We start from the raw sequence: 12,918 nt of genomic DNA on the forward strand, positions 1-12,918 counted from the left end.
AGTTGTACGGCACTAAATTCGATTCGCTTTCATGCTTACACATTTGTACATGTACATGCTCTCGCTCACTTGCTGGGAGCTACGTTCTCCTTCAACAGTTCGCTCATCACTTTTTCCATAGTGATGCGTTGGTTCCGATTAGGTGTTAGCATCTGCCGGACTAAAAACTCGACACGATCCCGCTGGTTTAGGCGGGCCTTAGCTTCGTTGACCTCGCCGAGCCACTGCTGCATCTGATGGACGGCCGATGTAACCCTGCTACCCGCATGGCCGTGATTATGCGGCAAAGGAGGCGCTTTCCGATTTATATCTGCAATCATCCAGTAGAGCTGTTTTGGGTGACCTTGTCGTCCCCGGGCGTCTGGGAAGGGGATCTTGCGTAAAACGTATAACATGGTGACGCCGAGGGCCCATACGTCAGATTCGGGACCACGTAGCTTTTGACCGATGAACTCGGGGGGTACATAATATGGGGTACCGCCACTAGTTGCCGGATCGGTAGTGCGAGTTGACAAGCCAAAATCGCAGAGGACGGCGCCGCGTTCCCGCGAATACAGGATATTAGCTGGCTTGATGTCGTTGTGGATCTTGCGCTTCTGGTGTACGTAGTGCAGAGCGCCAGCGATGTCGCGCAAGATGCGTACGGCGTCATGGCGGTTGCCAACGAATAAATCAGTAGCGCCGTCGCGCCACACGCCCCGAGCCGCGAGGTCCTTGCCGTCCACGTGCTCCATGTATAGCGATAAGTACCGTGCGTCGCCACCGTACAACCGAACGATGGATTTGTGTCGTAGGTCCTCTTGGCTCTGATACTCGCGCAGCCAGATGTCCGCTTGACGGATCACGTTACGATGCGTCTCCTGCGGCCGAGCATCCGAGGCATTAGGGTTGCGAGTCTTGAGTACCTTCACTGTGATGACTCCCTCCGAAACGTTGGAATGTTCCGCGGTGAACACCGAGGAGGCGCCCGTCGTGGCGATCTGCTCGCGCTTCGTTAGTTGGTACTCGTCGAGCTCGCATCCGCCGGGGATGGAGGCCGTCTCGTCCTTCTGGATCTCCAAGAGGGCGTGGCCGTTGGGTATGGCAACCTCCTTCGTCTTGGCCGCGTTAGGAAGAGGGAACATAAGCTGCTTGTCCTCCGGTCCCATGAAGATGATGACGCCGTCTTCGTCTTCGCCGTCATCTTTGCGAACCCTTTTCTCGGCGACTGGGCTATCTACCTCGTCATCGCTGGCATCGGGTAAGAAGGATCGCTTCCCGAAAGAGTTCACGACGTCCGAGCTAGAAATTGTCGACGACTCGGTGGCGTTACCAGGGATTAGACGCATTGCGGGACGCTTCTCTAGTATTCTGAAGTCGAGGACGGGAATTGTGTAGACGCTGATTCGCCATGTGCCCGGCGACAAGTCCTTGGTATGACCCGGGACGAGTTCCTGGTCGGGGTTTGCGCCAGGGACGGGACGTGACTGGGATATCCTAGCGAGAACAATGGGCACGTCCGACTTGTTCAACAAGATCAAGCTATCGCTGACAGGGTTATAGTACAGCTCGCACCATATCGGCGGTCTATTCTCGTCATCACCTTGAGGTATTCTAATGGAGAAATTGATATCTTTGGAAGTCTGAGTCACCGCGAGCACTCTGGACATAGGCTGGGAAGGGTCAGCCACCTCGGCGCGCAATGCTAACCACTGGATGTTGTCGCTTCCGGGGCTCACTGAGCGGTTCCGCGTCAGCGGCCGGACCAGAATACGAATGCCTTGCTTATGGTGATCTTCCTCGACGACTAGGTCGTCCAAGGGTACCGTGTCTTGATGCGCATCGTCGACCTCGTCGACCTGTATGCTTCCGAGGAGCCTCTGCTGAAGCTCTTCCGGGGTGAACGGCTCCGTCTTCTCCTCGGAGGGGAAGACTTCCGCCATAGCGAGACTATAAAAAGGAATACGTGCTATAGAAAAGGAAAGGAAAGATTTGAGCTTAAATTTAGATAAGTACGGTGGCATAGACGAGGATTGTTGGCTAATTTACTTGTGGTTGTAGATTTGGGACGAAAGAAGAATCGAAGAAAAATAAGAAAATAAAATTCCGGGAGAGAATGGATGAGGATGAGGATGGGCAACCTCAACACAAGCGCTTCGACGACCAGCTTATCTGGGGCACTTGGGGTAAACCGGGGTGTCTCTGCATTCTCTCTCTCTCAGCGAGAATTATCAGGTGAACTGTCCTCAGGATCGGATTCCCTCGTTCAAAAAACGCTACAAGTAAGCCCTGATAAAGAGAGTCACAATGTCATTTCCAGGAAAGCTTTAGAAATTAAGTGAGATGCTGTGCGGCTGATCCCGCCCTTTTGCTCTGGGGACTCAAGGGGACAGATCGGCTGCCTAGGGTCAGTCAACCTACCTAGGTTATCTTCCTAATAACGGAACTATACCTGCCTGGGAAGAGATGTCCTATTATTATCAATTCCCCTGCTACGAGATGTAGGTTCGCGGGAATGTGGTAAGGCGTCCGCCTTATATAATAAGGCAAATCGCATCAAGACGGGGTGGGGGCCATATCGAACCGGGTACCTAGGTAGGTAGCTTACCAACTGGCATAGAGGCCCTTGGGGGATGTCACAAATTTCTAGGGCTGAATACAGAATACCTCTCCCCTCTCGACCACGTTCGTTTGACTGTAACACCTCACATACGGTGCGAATGACAGGTGCGGCCGGCTGCGTGAACGGTTCCAAGTGACTATCAGAGTCACGAAGTTGGCACTGTCTCTGTGACAAGTGATATGATTTGATGACAGGAACCGGGGACGGAGAGAACGGAGAGTACAGAGAAAAATATGGGAGGGGCCGAGTGATTATCGGCCTCCTTTTGGCCCCCAATTCTCAAACGTTCCGTTCTAAAATGACATGATGGTGGCTGGGTAAGCTGAGCCATCACACCGCCGACTAACGGCCTTTTTTGAAAAAAGCCTGCTTCGAACTGGAAGTACCGTTTTGTCCAAGCATTTTTGTCCAGGCATACAACCACCTGGGCACCTGCAGTCTGCCAGTACGTAGGTACGAACCGAACCCTATTGTCTATTCACTCGTCGCTCTCTAGATTTCATAGCACTTTGTTTCTGTGGTATGAGTCAATTCGAGGTAAATAGAATGAACTATACCAATCCTCGAAGACTATATTAAATGGGTCTTATTAGAATTGGAATAATGATTAACACGATACAAAGGGTTTATTTCGAAGCGTCGTGTTGTTAGAACTTGGTGTGGTTGCATTTTTGCATTTTGTATTTGTTTGCAGATCTTACAGGTGTTGCATGTTGAAAACAGACTGGGCAAAATGGTTACCTAATACTTCGTAGAAGAGGATCCGAAAAAGGACCTAAGGGATATGGAATATGGTGTGGTCTGTGCTATCTACCTGCCTGCCTAGGAACGTACCTAAAGCTTCTAAGGTAAGAGAAAATATGGACCTGTGAGGTAAGAGTCTCCACTTCATTATTTCTACATAATCAGTGATTGGCCAAACGTAAATAGAGTAAAACACAAACTTTGTCTGATTGGCCCCTCTTCCTGCCGATGTAGCCAATGTTGTTCGGGCGTAATGTCCTTGTGGCACATAATTGGCACATAAGCTTGATGCCTTAGGCTCCATAAGGCACAAATTTTAGAGATATGGTACCAAGCGAGTTCCCACTTTGTCCTTCTCCTTGTTGCCCGTTAGCTAACGATCTGAACAAAGACAGCAGACAAAGTAAAGGCACAGAGTAGTGAATATTTCTACACCACAACAAAGCCTCTCGAACCCATTAAAAGTCACTACTCATGTGCAAATAAAAAACTCTCGATACGTCAACGAAGACAACATTTAAATTTTTTTTATTCGCCAATATGTGTCCTATATTCCGTTTTTAGATGGCTTCGTTCGCTTCCTCCAACCTTTGCATCGTGACCCCGTTCAATGATCGTTGTACTCATACCAACTATTACCATTTCCTTTTCAACGTACCAGTAAACACCCTAATACCACCGAAAACGACTCCCTATACCACCTATACCACCTAGAATTACAGCCCGCAGCACAATAGCGACTACCTGGTCGAACCGGAGTCCCACTCTTGATACCCATTTTCCTACCGAGATCCCGAGGTCGACGAGCTCTTTACGATAACGCGCGCTCCACTAGAGAATGGATGATCCTGGATGGTCATGGCCTGCTTGGAAGTTTGGAATGAAGAGGGATGACCTCTTCACTGGACTCCACGATAAATACAACACAATCGCCTTCTCTATCCAGGACCCCGAGGCGTTCCATCACGATGTTTACGAGATCTCCAATACCGCGAGCACAGTCGATGAGTTCCACCGCATGCTGGCTGACCGCAAGCAGCTTCGCCTGAACGAGCTAAACCAGAGCCTAGAGTCTGCCTCTGTCGAGATCATCGCTAACCCGAGCCTTATCGGTACTCAGCAGTGGCAGTATGCGCTCCAGCTTTTCCGTACCAAGTCCTTGGACTCCCTTGTAAGATACTTCGCGTCATACCTCCCGGACGACCATCCCTGGCATCAATCTACCGACGACCTAATCTCGAAGTCCTTTTTCGACGATCCAGAGGACGACATTCCCGTTATGACGCACGAGCCTCTCTCTATCGATACCGCTTCCTACATCCCGGCCAACCATCTTCCCCCCTCCCCTCGCTCTCTCACGATGTGCTCGGAAGATTCTAGGGTGTCTACTCCAGCCCGGACTCTATCTTTCTCAGAACCCGAGACGGACGCCATGGTTATGTCTGGAACGCTCTCTCGCGGGTTTGACGACGAAGAGACGTCGCAATCAGACGAACCCGCCACCCCAACTACCTCGATATCTGATATGTCAGAAATAGGATCGCTAGAGTCCCAGCAAGAGGAGGAGGAAAACGAAGAGGAAGAGGAAGAGGAAGAGGAAGAGGACGTCGCCGATGAGAAGAAGCAAGCATATTTCAGGCGTGATATCCCAGAAATCGTCAAGAACGAATCAGAGATGTCAACGCCTCGGAACGAGTTTGATTCGGAATCATACAAGAATAGTGAGGCCGAAAAGATAGTATACTCGAAGCATAGCCCACTTCGTAGAGGTATTCGCGATGGAAGTCCAGGTCTGGCAAGATCGCGACGAAGGAGTCCGGAAATTGGACGGATCCAGAAACCCTCATCAGATCCCACTAGAGTCAGGCCTAAGGGTCGAAGACGTATCTAGGCACTTAATGCCGCCCCGCAACTGTATATATCCCTCCATGATGCCATTGTACATACATACCCTTAACGCGCTAAGTTATTTCTCCACTGTTACGTCTCTTTTCGGGTTGGGTTTCCTTTTTAGGGTTTGGTGATAACTTCAAATCGTGCGGAGTGCTAACTTTTCCAACTTACGCGACGACATCCCCAACGGGATATAATAGGTATTAGCATAATGAAAGTACTGCTATGCTGATGTGTTAATAAGGTATCATTCTACCCTATAATCGCTAATCATGATCCGCTTAAAACTCATGAGACAACTCTTGTCATCGCTGATTATACTATTTATATGCCTATAGCAAACGATAACACGACTGCTGTCTTACTCTATGATAAGGACGTAAGTAAATGTTTGTTAGTGCTCTTAGGTACTCTGGACTTTCACATGCCAGGTAGGTTTAGTACCTAAGGCACCTAAACTAGTCCTATTTACACCGGCGGGTTGAGGTCAAATTAGGGGACATGGTGAGATCATCAAATTCTGTATATATGCGATCAAGAATCACGAGTCATGAGTTTGAAAATTAAGCAAAAAATGTATAATAGCATTTAAGATAATATTTAAGTCCTTTTGCAAATTATATTTCTTCGTTCTTCCACTTATCGAAGAAGTCTGTCTTACCTATTTTATGTCGACAAGAGTGTTTCGTCTTTCATTCTTTCCATATACTTCCTAGAATAGGAGAGATAATTATTCAACCCAGTAACAAATACATTCCTCTACTTGAACATTCGCAGCGCAGTATGCCCGAGACGCCACGAGAGGAAGCGACCGAAAAGTTACAAGGCCCCAACGCCAACCAGAGCCAGCTCGGTGCCGCCGCGGGACCTTCGCAATCGCATTTGCACGATTCCAAACGGGACGGCAACGGTAGCAAGGGTGATAAGACTGGACGTGGAGAGACGCTGAGGGAGAAAGCAGCCAAGAAGTTCCAAGGGCCAGATGCCAACCCAAGTCAGCTAGATGATCCCATCGATCTGAGAGCCGAGACAAGCGATGATACGGGCTCACGACAAATACTCGAAGCTATGAGAGGTAGACAAAGTTAGCTGCGCGTTGGTCCACATCCATCTCGTAATGGCATATTGAACGTCACATTCGATTCCATAGTAGACGATAGTTGTATATAATAAGCTTTGGAATCATTTGAAAAGATGCAGAAAAACCTCCCGTCCGGAAGTCGTGCGAAATGTCGGCCTACCGCAATTTGATTTGTCATGATTTCAAACGACAAAATGAAGTTATGTTAGCTAAACTAAACCCAACTAAAATTGCACGTAATAACAATCGCAAACTGAAGAAATATGGCGTAATCGTAGTACAGGTGCGTCATCCCGTCATTTAGACCTGTGGGATACACCTAGGTACATGGATATAGGTACTTCCAAAGCCAAACTATCGGGGTTTCTACCGCCGTCCCGCGTTATAAATCAAGTACTAAGGTACATGTACCTACTACATCCTAGGTATTGGGGTACCATACCCGGGACTTCAACAGTCGCAACGAAGAACCTCCAATTCTTCTATATAACAACCTGCTAGATACCCTCAATTTTTTTTATTTCAACAGGATAATGCACCCTTCATTACTCTACGCTCATTAATTTAACAGTTTACACCATCTAGGTATCGACGATATTCGACATGGCTGAAGTGGTATGCATCCGCTACCCCAGATCAACTCCGTTTGCTATATACACGAAGCTGACCACAAAAACTCAAGTCCAAGACTGAGTATCAAAAGAATGGCCGCTTTAATAGGCCAGATAGCACATTCCGCGATTTCGTCTCTACCGATCCTAACTCAAAATTCCCGGCTGAAAAAGGTCGCTATGCGCTGTACATTTCCGGTGGTTGTCCATGGGTACGTATACTCTTTATATAACTTATGTAGGTAGGTTAGGTAGGTAGGTAGGCATATATCAATTCGGCGGTCACTAACATAATATCAATCGCAAGGCTCACCGCACTAACATCGTGCGCTCCTTGAAACGCCTCGAAGATGTAGTTGACCTATATATCTTAAGCTCATCCATGAGCGAGAAGGGCTGGCTTTTCGACGGTAAAAACGGCGCCTTGCCGAAAGACCCTCTGTACGGCTTTACTTATCTTCGAGAGCTGTACTTCAAGGTGGACCCGGACTTCAACGGCCGGTTTACCGTGCCCGTCCTATGGGACAAGAAGACCGAGACCATCGTCAACAACGAGTCCAGCGAGATCATCCGCATGCTGTACACCGCGTTCGACGCCTTCATCCCCGAGGAGTTACGCGAGGTCAACAAGCCCGGCGGCGGCCTCTACCCGGAGCACCTGCGCAAGGAGATCGACGAGATCAACGACTGGGTCTACCACACGGTCAACAACGGCGTGTACAAGAGCGGGTTCGCCACCACGCAGGAATCCTACGAGGAGAACGTATTCCCTTTATTCAAGTCGCTCGACCGGCTGGAGGACATCCTGGCCGGCCACGGAAAGCCCTTCCTACTCGGGGACCAGCTCACGGAAGCCGATATACGCCTGTACCCGACGATCGTGCGGTTCGATGCCGCGTACCATACGGTGTTCCTGTGCAACCTCAAGAGCATCCGCCACGACTACCCACACCTGAACAGGTGGCTGCGCCGGCTCTACTGGGACGAGGGCAGCAAACTGACAGGTGGCGCCTTCCACAAGACCAGTGCTCCGTGGATCGGCTTATATGCTAAGGGATATGCGGGCGCGAGGGCAAAGGTTACCAAGCTTCAAGGTCCCGTCATTGTTCCTAAGGGCCCGGCAGTGCCTGTTGAGCCTTTGGCCGAGGACGAGAAGATATGGTAGTCATACTAGGCTATGTTCTTATTTGCTGCGTTTGGTGTTGTTTGACTTTGTTAGCAAAATGCAGTTTGGAATCCACTGAATTTCGGAATGAGGAGATATAGCCTAGCCTGGAGCAGTCATTCAAGAAGACTTTTTTCATATATGCTGGGGCGCATCAATGCGAGCGGTCTCCCAAAAAAGGGAAAAAGAAGAAAAGAAAATTCAACGAGAACAATATATATGTGTGCACTAAACGAGCGAGCTTTCGGGGACTCCATAATAACTTGGCTGTTATATCCATCTACTATCTAAGAACGGTTCTGTTAGCTTTAGCTCCGAGTCCACCAACCTCCTTGGGCCTGGAAGATCTCGCCAACAGCTTTGGAAACTTCAAGTAAATGCCTATCGCGGTATCTCGGCGCGACCAACGACAGCCCAATCGGCATTCCGTTTTCCCCTTTAAAGCCGGGAATATTAACCACCGGTACATGCAGAGCCTAAGCACAAAAAAACAAAACAAAATATAAGTGTAAGTAATGGCCGGTTTATGTATCACTCAAGGGCCACGACTTACCGTCCATATCTTATTGAAAGCCGGACTCCCGGTAAATTCTATCCCCACAGGGGCCTCATCTATTACGCTCGGCGTAAGTATAGCAGCGTATTTACCCGCTATCCCGTCGAGTAACGGTCTTAGCGCAGCCACGCCGTCAAAGGCCTCGAGCTGAGCGGCCCGCGATATCTTGTTGGCATTCTCGACGTGGTCGACTATCAGAGGGGCTAGTTTATCTTTTGCGATCCGGTACTCGGGCAAAAACGTCGCGCGCGCGTCGGAGTCGAGGATCACCCCGTGCCACTCGGGCATCCTATCGAACTCCGGCGGCAACTCGATCTCCTCGACCTCTGCGCCGTGGTCACGGAGCACCTTCGCGGCAGCCCCCAATGCCGCGACCGTACCGGGACCTGCCTGAGGCCACACCGTCGTTTTCACCAGCGCGAATCTCGACCCCTTAATCGAGAAACCATCTTGCAGCGTAGAGGCATCATCGTCATCGTCGTCCTCGAGCGCAAACACGTCGGCGAGTAACTGCAGATCCTGCACGCTCCGCGCGAAGAACCCCACGGTGTCCAGGTTCATGGAGTACGTCTTCACGCCCTCGCGGCTGACCGCGCTCCACGTCGGCTTGTACGCGAAGATCCCGTTGAACGACCCCGGGCGCACCGTGCTGCCGCCCGTCTGCGAGCCCAGCGCGACGGGGGCCTGGAGGTCGGCTACGGCGGCTGCGGAACCGGAGGACGAGCCGCCTGGGGTGCGTGTGGGGTTGTGCGGGTTGCGCGTTTGGGGGCCTGTTGCTGTGGATGCGAATTCCGTCGTGGTTGTCTTCCCTGGGGTGTAGTGATGTGGTTCGTTAGTGGCGCTCGGATACTTTATTTCTCTGGTACTGTGTCATATCACATCCTTACCCAGTATCAAGCCGCCGGCATGGCGCAACGTCGCGACAACCGCCGCGTCGACCTTCGGCTCGTCTCCCTCGTAGATCGGAGAGTTATGCTGCGTCGGCATGTCTACGGCGGAATTAGCACGCTGATATCATCGGCAAAGAACAGGAGCGCGACCTTTCGTATACATGATATCCTTCACCGCAATCGCTACCCCGTGCAGAGGTCCTCTGCTTCCAGGGGGTATGGAGTCGAGCTGCTTCGCCTGCTGGATCACATATTCCGGGTTGAGATATGCCCATGCTTTGACCGCGTCGTCTCTCTTTGCGATTCGTGCGAGTAGCGATCGAGCATATTCTTCCACTGTTAATGTGCTGTCTTTGAACTTTGCGAGCGCTTGGGTTGCCGTGAGTTGATAGGGCTCCATTGTTTTGAGACCAACGGTTTGAAGTCGAAAGGAAAATCACGATACCGTTAGATATTTTAGGGGATATCGGTAGGCCTTTCTATTTCCCCCAATTCCCGTAATACTTGATGCCCAATACTTTAGATGGCAATTACAATATCATCGTATAATATGCGAAAGTGCCCACCTACCTATATTAGCTTCTCCGCCCGGCCGGAATCGGAGTTCCCGGGTTATTAGCTCGGGGTAGCTTCCCCCCACTAATAACCGGATAGGGCCGGATATATCCGGGAACGAGAAACATGGATATAGTATATACTCGGCATCACTTTGTATTAGTCGTAATACGGCTGGCTCTTTTAATATTGTTTATATACCTAGGTTTAGGTATATTAATTTTGTCTGTCATTTTGAAGCTGGGGTTTGGTGTCAAGATTGACGATAAATAGATAGACAATGGATCTCATTCATGTTTACCTCTTAATTTCAAGTCTACAAGACACTCGCGCAGTGTCCAAGATCCACCTAGGTTAGGTACCTACTCATAATTGCTGTCACCAATTTGTCACGCACTGCCACCACTAAATGAAACATCCAGAATAAAGAACAATCCCGAAACACAAATATAGCTACAAACTTCCATACTTGAGTTCTAAGCTCTATGAAGAATGACATAGTTTTCTCGACACATTCTAGTTTCAACTTGTGATAACCCCTTTCTTCTCGACAGGGGTATTGCAATCTACCTGTACACCTAAAATATGAAAAAGAAGGCATCAATATGTCTAGGTACAGATATATATAAGACCTTACCTTGCCAAGGTAGTGATTGTAGTCATCGTGTTTGTACACATTCAACCTTTCAAATTCGAACTAACACAAAATCAACTTCAACCTGTAAATAACGTAGCAATAACTTGACCTCGAACTTCCCATCCTGCAAGTATGTATCCAACGATGTGTATATGTTTTTCATGCAAGAACATTCTACCGCGCACATCCTATTCAGTCGACGAGTTCTCTAAGGGCTCTGGCGTAGGGCGATGTAATGACTGCATCTCCGGGAAGCGCATCGAAAACGCATCGGTTGCCGAGTTTGACAGTGGTAGATACAACATCTCCCGAAACGGCGTTACTTCCTATTTTGAACTCGGCCAACCCTTTTCTAACGGCTCGTACCGCTGGGTAGCCTTGGCGACCTACACTTCAGGCCCTCGAGAAGGTCAATCATTCGTAGTAAAGTGGTTCAAGGCCAGGTTTGTCTACGAGCCGCACCACTACAACCTTGACATTAAGGCCGTCCACAAAGCCCTGGAAATCGTCAACTTGTTCAATAACCACAAGATAATTAATAAAACCATCAGACTCAACGTACCCGGCGTGTGGATATTCACTACGGCTTCCGGACTCTGGGCTGGACGATACGTCCTGTGCGAACCGTTCATCAAGAACTATCAAAAGTTCAACAGCAGCACCGGATGGACCGACACTTCGAGCACGTGGGGAGAAGTCATGCAGGCCCTCAGCCATTTCAGCTACCACATCACGGACGGCCAGTTCGTCCTGTGCGATCTCCAGGGCGGCATCTACCGGCACCAGGCCATCCTTTCGGACCCCGTAATTCTGTCGCAGAATATCGAATACGAAGTGACCGATCTCGGCCCCAGAGGAATCACGTCGTTCTTCAGCCATCACCGCTGTAACGCGTTCTGCCGCCTGGATTGGAAGATGCCCGCAGGCACGGCTCGAATTTTTGATCCGGCCCCCGGAACGGCTCTGAGAGGATATATAGTGCCCACGCGCCAATCGAGACCAATGGATACACCCTATTATTCCCCTCTAAGGTATTGAACCGATAGGTGTTGCGGGCGGCTGAGAATTTGGAACCCTCTGGGATGATAGGCTTTGGTTAAGGGAATAGCTACCTAACCTACCTACCTCCTACCCAACCCACTTAGGTATGTTAGGTAGTCACTGCATATAGAGAGATAGACTCGGCATTGATCGAGGTTCATATCTCAGTGTAGTTCAAATAACTATATCTGTACAATTGACAGTCTTGGCTAATAAGTTCCAATGCTAGTCACTAGATTACCTTTAACGGAAAATTGTTCTGAATAATTTTACTTGAAGATCGCCTTCAACTAACGACACGTTTGAATCTTTCGCGAGTTTCTATCTAATCAGTAAATATCGTACAGCTTTTATTTTCCTTCTCTGTGAGTATTTATATGTAGATAGTTAGTGGCCTTAAGGTTCGTATCTATGTGTTTTCTTTTCTATCTGATTCACAGCCTCTCACAGAAGCTTCTCCGCGCATATCGGACAGATATGCCTCTATAAAATCAGGTTTTATAAGAGCGTTTAGCCTACCACTTTATTCATTACAATCAAAACAACATACTTCTCGATCATCGTTCGCTTGTCCGCCTTAGCATATCCATCTTTACCATGGCATCTTCCAACCATATTCGCTACGCACCAGAAGATCTGTTAGCCATAGGTCACCATTATGAATCTAGCTGTGGATTTGCCCCTACGATATCTTTCTCCCACGACGTAAATTGGTTTGAACTCCTTGCCAAGCCAGTAATGGGATGCTGGCTTGCGGCTCGGGAGCGAGAGACCACGTATGACTTGGAAAGCTATATTGAGAAGCGTAACGACTGGGTAGTCGTTCTCGAACTTCCAGAAGGTGACAACGTTACCATCGAACTTAAACAGGCTGATGCTCATGGGAATACTATTACCATCTGCCGGCGAGGGGCACCTATACGCATTGTGGAGAGAGATCTTGACGGGTTCGATCTCCTCGAAGGCTATGCCTGTAGCTTTAGGAACGAAGCCAATACGGATATCAGAGTTAAGGACTGGTTAGATCAGTTGGAGAAATCTGGTGTCACTCGATACCAACTTGAGCAGGATCGAGGTAAGAAATATTCTGCCTCTTCTCTCAAAATAACTTAGGTATCTAGGTACCTAGGTATCAATACTACA

General features: G+C 49.1%; 6 protein-coding genes across 6 annotated transcripts; 4 read left to right on the forward strand and 2 right to left on the reverse strand.

The window, feature by feature from the left end:
- Positions 1-65: 65 nt before the first annotated feature.
- On the reverse strand, positions 66-1,922 carry F4812DRAFT_462777 (kinase-like protein; the record flags this gene model as incomplete). Its single annotated transcript, XM_047938097.1, has 1 exon — positions 66-1,922. The coding sequence occupies one exon, from the start codon at positions 1,920-1,922 to the stop codon at positions 66-68; it is 1,857 nt and encodes a 618-aa protein (XP_047786677.1).
- Positions 1,923-3,698: 1,776 nt separating this feature from the next.
- F4812DRAFT_443113 (uncharacterized protein) lies at positions 3,699-5,827 on the forward strand. Its single transcript, XM_047935376.1, has one exon. It carries the CDS (start codon positions 4,185-4,187, stop codon positions 5,235-5,237), a length of 1,053 nt encoding a protein of 350 aa, XP_047786678.1. The 5' UTR covers positions 3,699-4,184; the 3' UTR covers positions 5,238-5,827.
- F4812DRAFT_443114 (uncharacterized protein) lies at positions 5,828-6,591 on the forward strand. The gene has a single exon (XM_047935377.1). The coding sequence runs from the start codon at positions 6,023-6,025 to the stop codon at positions 6,326-6,328; it is 306 nt and encodes a 101-aa protein (XP_047786679.1). The 5' UTR covers positions 5,828-6,022; the 3' UTR covers positions 6,329-6,591.
- A 243-nt stretch (positions 6,592-6,834) lies between these two features.
- Positions 6,835-8,364, forward strand: F4812DRAFT_208852 (glutathione S-transferase). Its single transcript, XM_047930322.1, has 3 exons — positions 6,835-6,935; positions 7,003-7,143; positions 7,239-8,364. The coding sequence occupies exons 1-3, from the start codon at positions 6,924-6,926 to the stop codon at positions 8,094-8,096; spliced, it is 1,011 nt and encodes a 336-aa protein (XP_047786680.1). The 5' UTR covers positions 6,835-6,923; the 3' UTR covers positions 8,097-8,364.
- Positions 8,251-10,501, reverse strand: F4812DRAFT_208842 (amidase signature enzyme). The gene is made up of 4 exons (XM_047930321.1): positions 9,693-10,501; positions 9,540-9,641; positions 8,650-9,461; positions 8,251-8,572 (listed from the first exon to the last, which is right to left on the reverse strand). The coding sequence occupies exons 1-4, from the start codon at positions 9,940-9,942 to the stop codon at positions 8,405-8,407; spliced, it is 1,332 nt and encodes a 443-aa protein (XP_047786681.1). The 5' UTR covers positions 9,943-10,501; the 3' UTR covers positions 8,251-8,404.
- Positions 10,502-10,878: 377 nt separating this feature from the next.
- On the forward strand, positions 10,879-11,772 carry F4812DRAFT_467996 (kinase-like protein; the record flags this gene model as incomplete). The annotated part of the gene is made up of 1 exon (XM_047938727.1): positions 10,879-11,772. One exon carries the CDS (start codon positions 10,879-10,881, stop codon positions 11,770-11,772), a length of 894 nt encoding a protein of 297 aa, XP_047786682.1.
- Positions 11,773-12,918: the final 1,146 nt, after the last annotated feature.

The sequence above is a fragment of the Daldinia caldariorum genome (genome assembly GCF_022478825.1).
Source record: "Daldinia caldariorum strain CBS 122874 unplaced genomic scaffold F4812scaffold_20, whole genome shotgun sequence".
Taxonomy (NCBI): Eukaryota; Fungi; Ascomycota; class Sordariomycetes; order Xylariales; family Hypoxylaceae; genus Daldinia; species Daldinia caldariorum.

Coding starts and splice junctions, on each gene's coding strand:
- F4812DRAFT_443113 (XM_047935376.1), top strand. CDS start 4,185: ATGGATGATCCTGGATGGTCATGGCCTGCTTGGAAGTTTGGAATGAAG.
- F4812DRAFT_443114 (XM_047935377.1), top strand. CDS start 6,023: ATGCCCGAGACGCCACGAGAGGAAGCGACCGAAAAGTTACAAGGCCCC.
- F4812DRAFT_208852 (XM_047930322.1), top strand. Junction 7,144..7,238: donor TTTCCGGTGGTTGTCCATGG/GTACGTATACTC, acceptor ATCAATCGCAAG/GCTCACCGCACTAACATCGT.
- F4812DRAFT_208842 (XM_047930321.1), bottom strand. CDS start 9,942: ATGGAGCCCTATCAACTCACGGCAACCCAAGCGCTCGCAAAGTTCAAA. Junction 9,642..9,692: donor GGATATCATGTATACGAAAG/GTCGCGCTCCTG, acceptor ATTCCGCCGTAG/ACATGCCGACGCAGCATAAC. Junction 9,462..9,539: donor TGCCGGCGGCTTGATACTGG/GTAAGGATGTGA, acceptor ACTACACCCCAG/GGAAGACAACCACGACGGAA.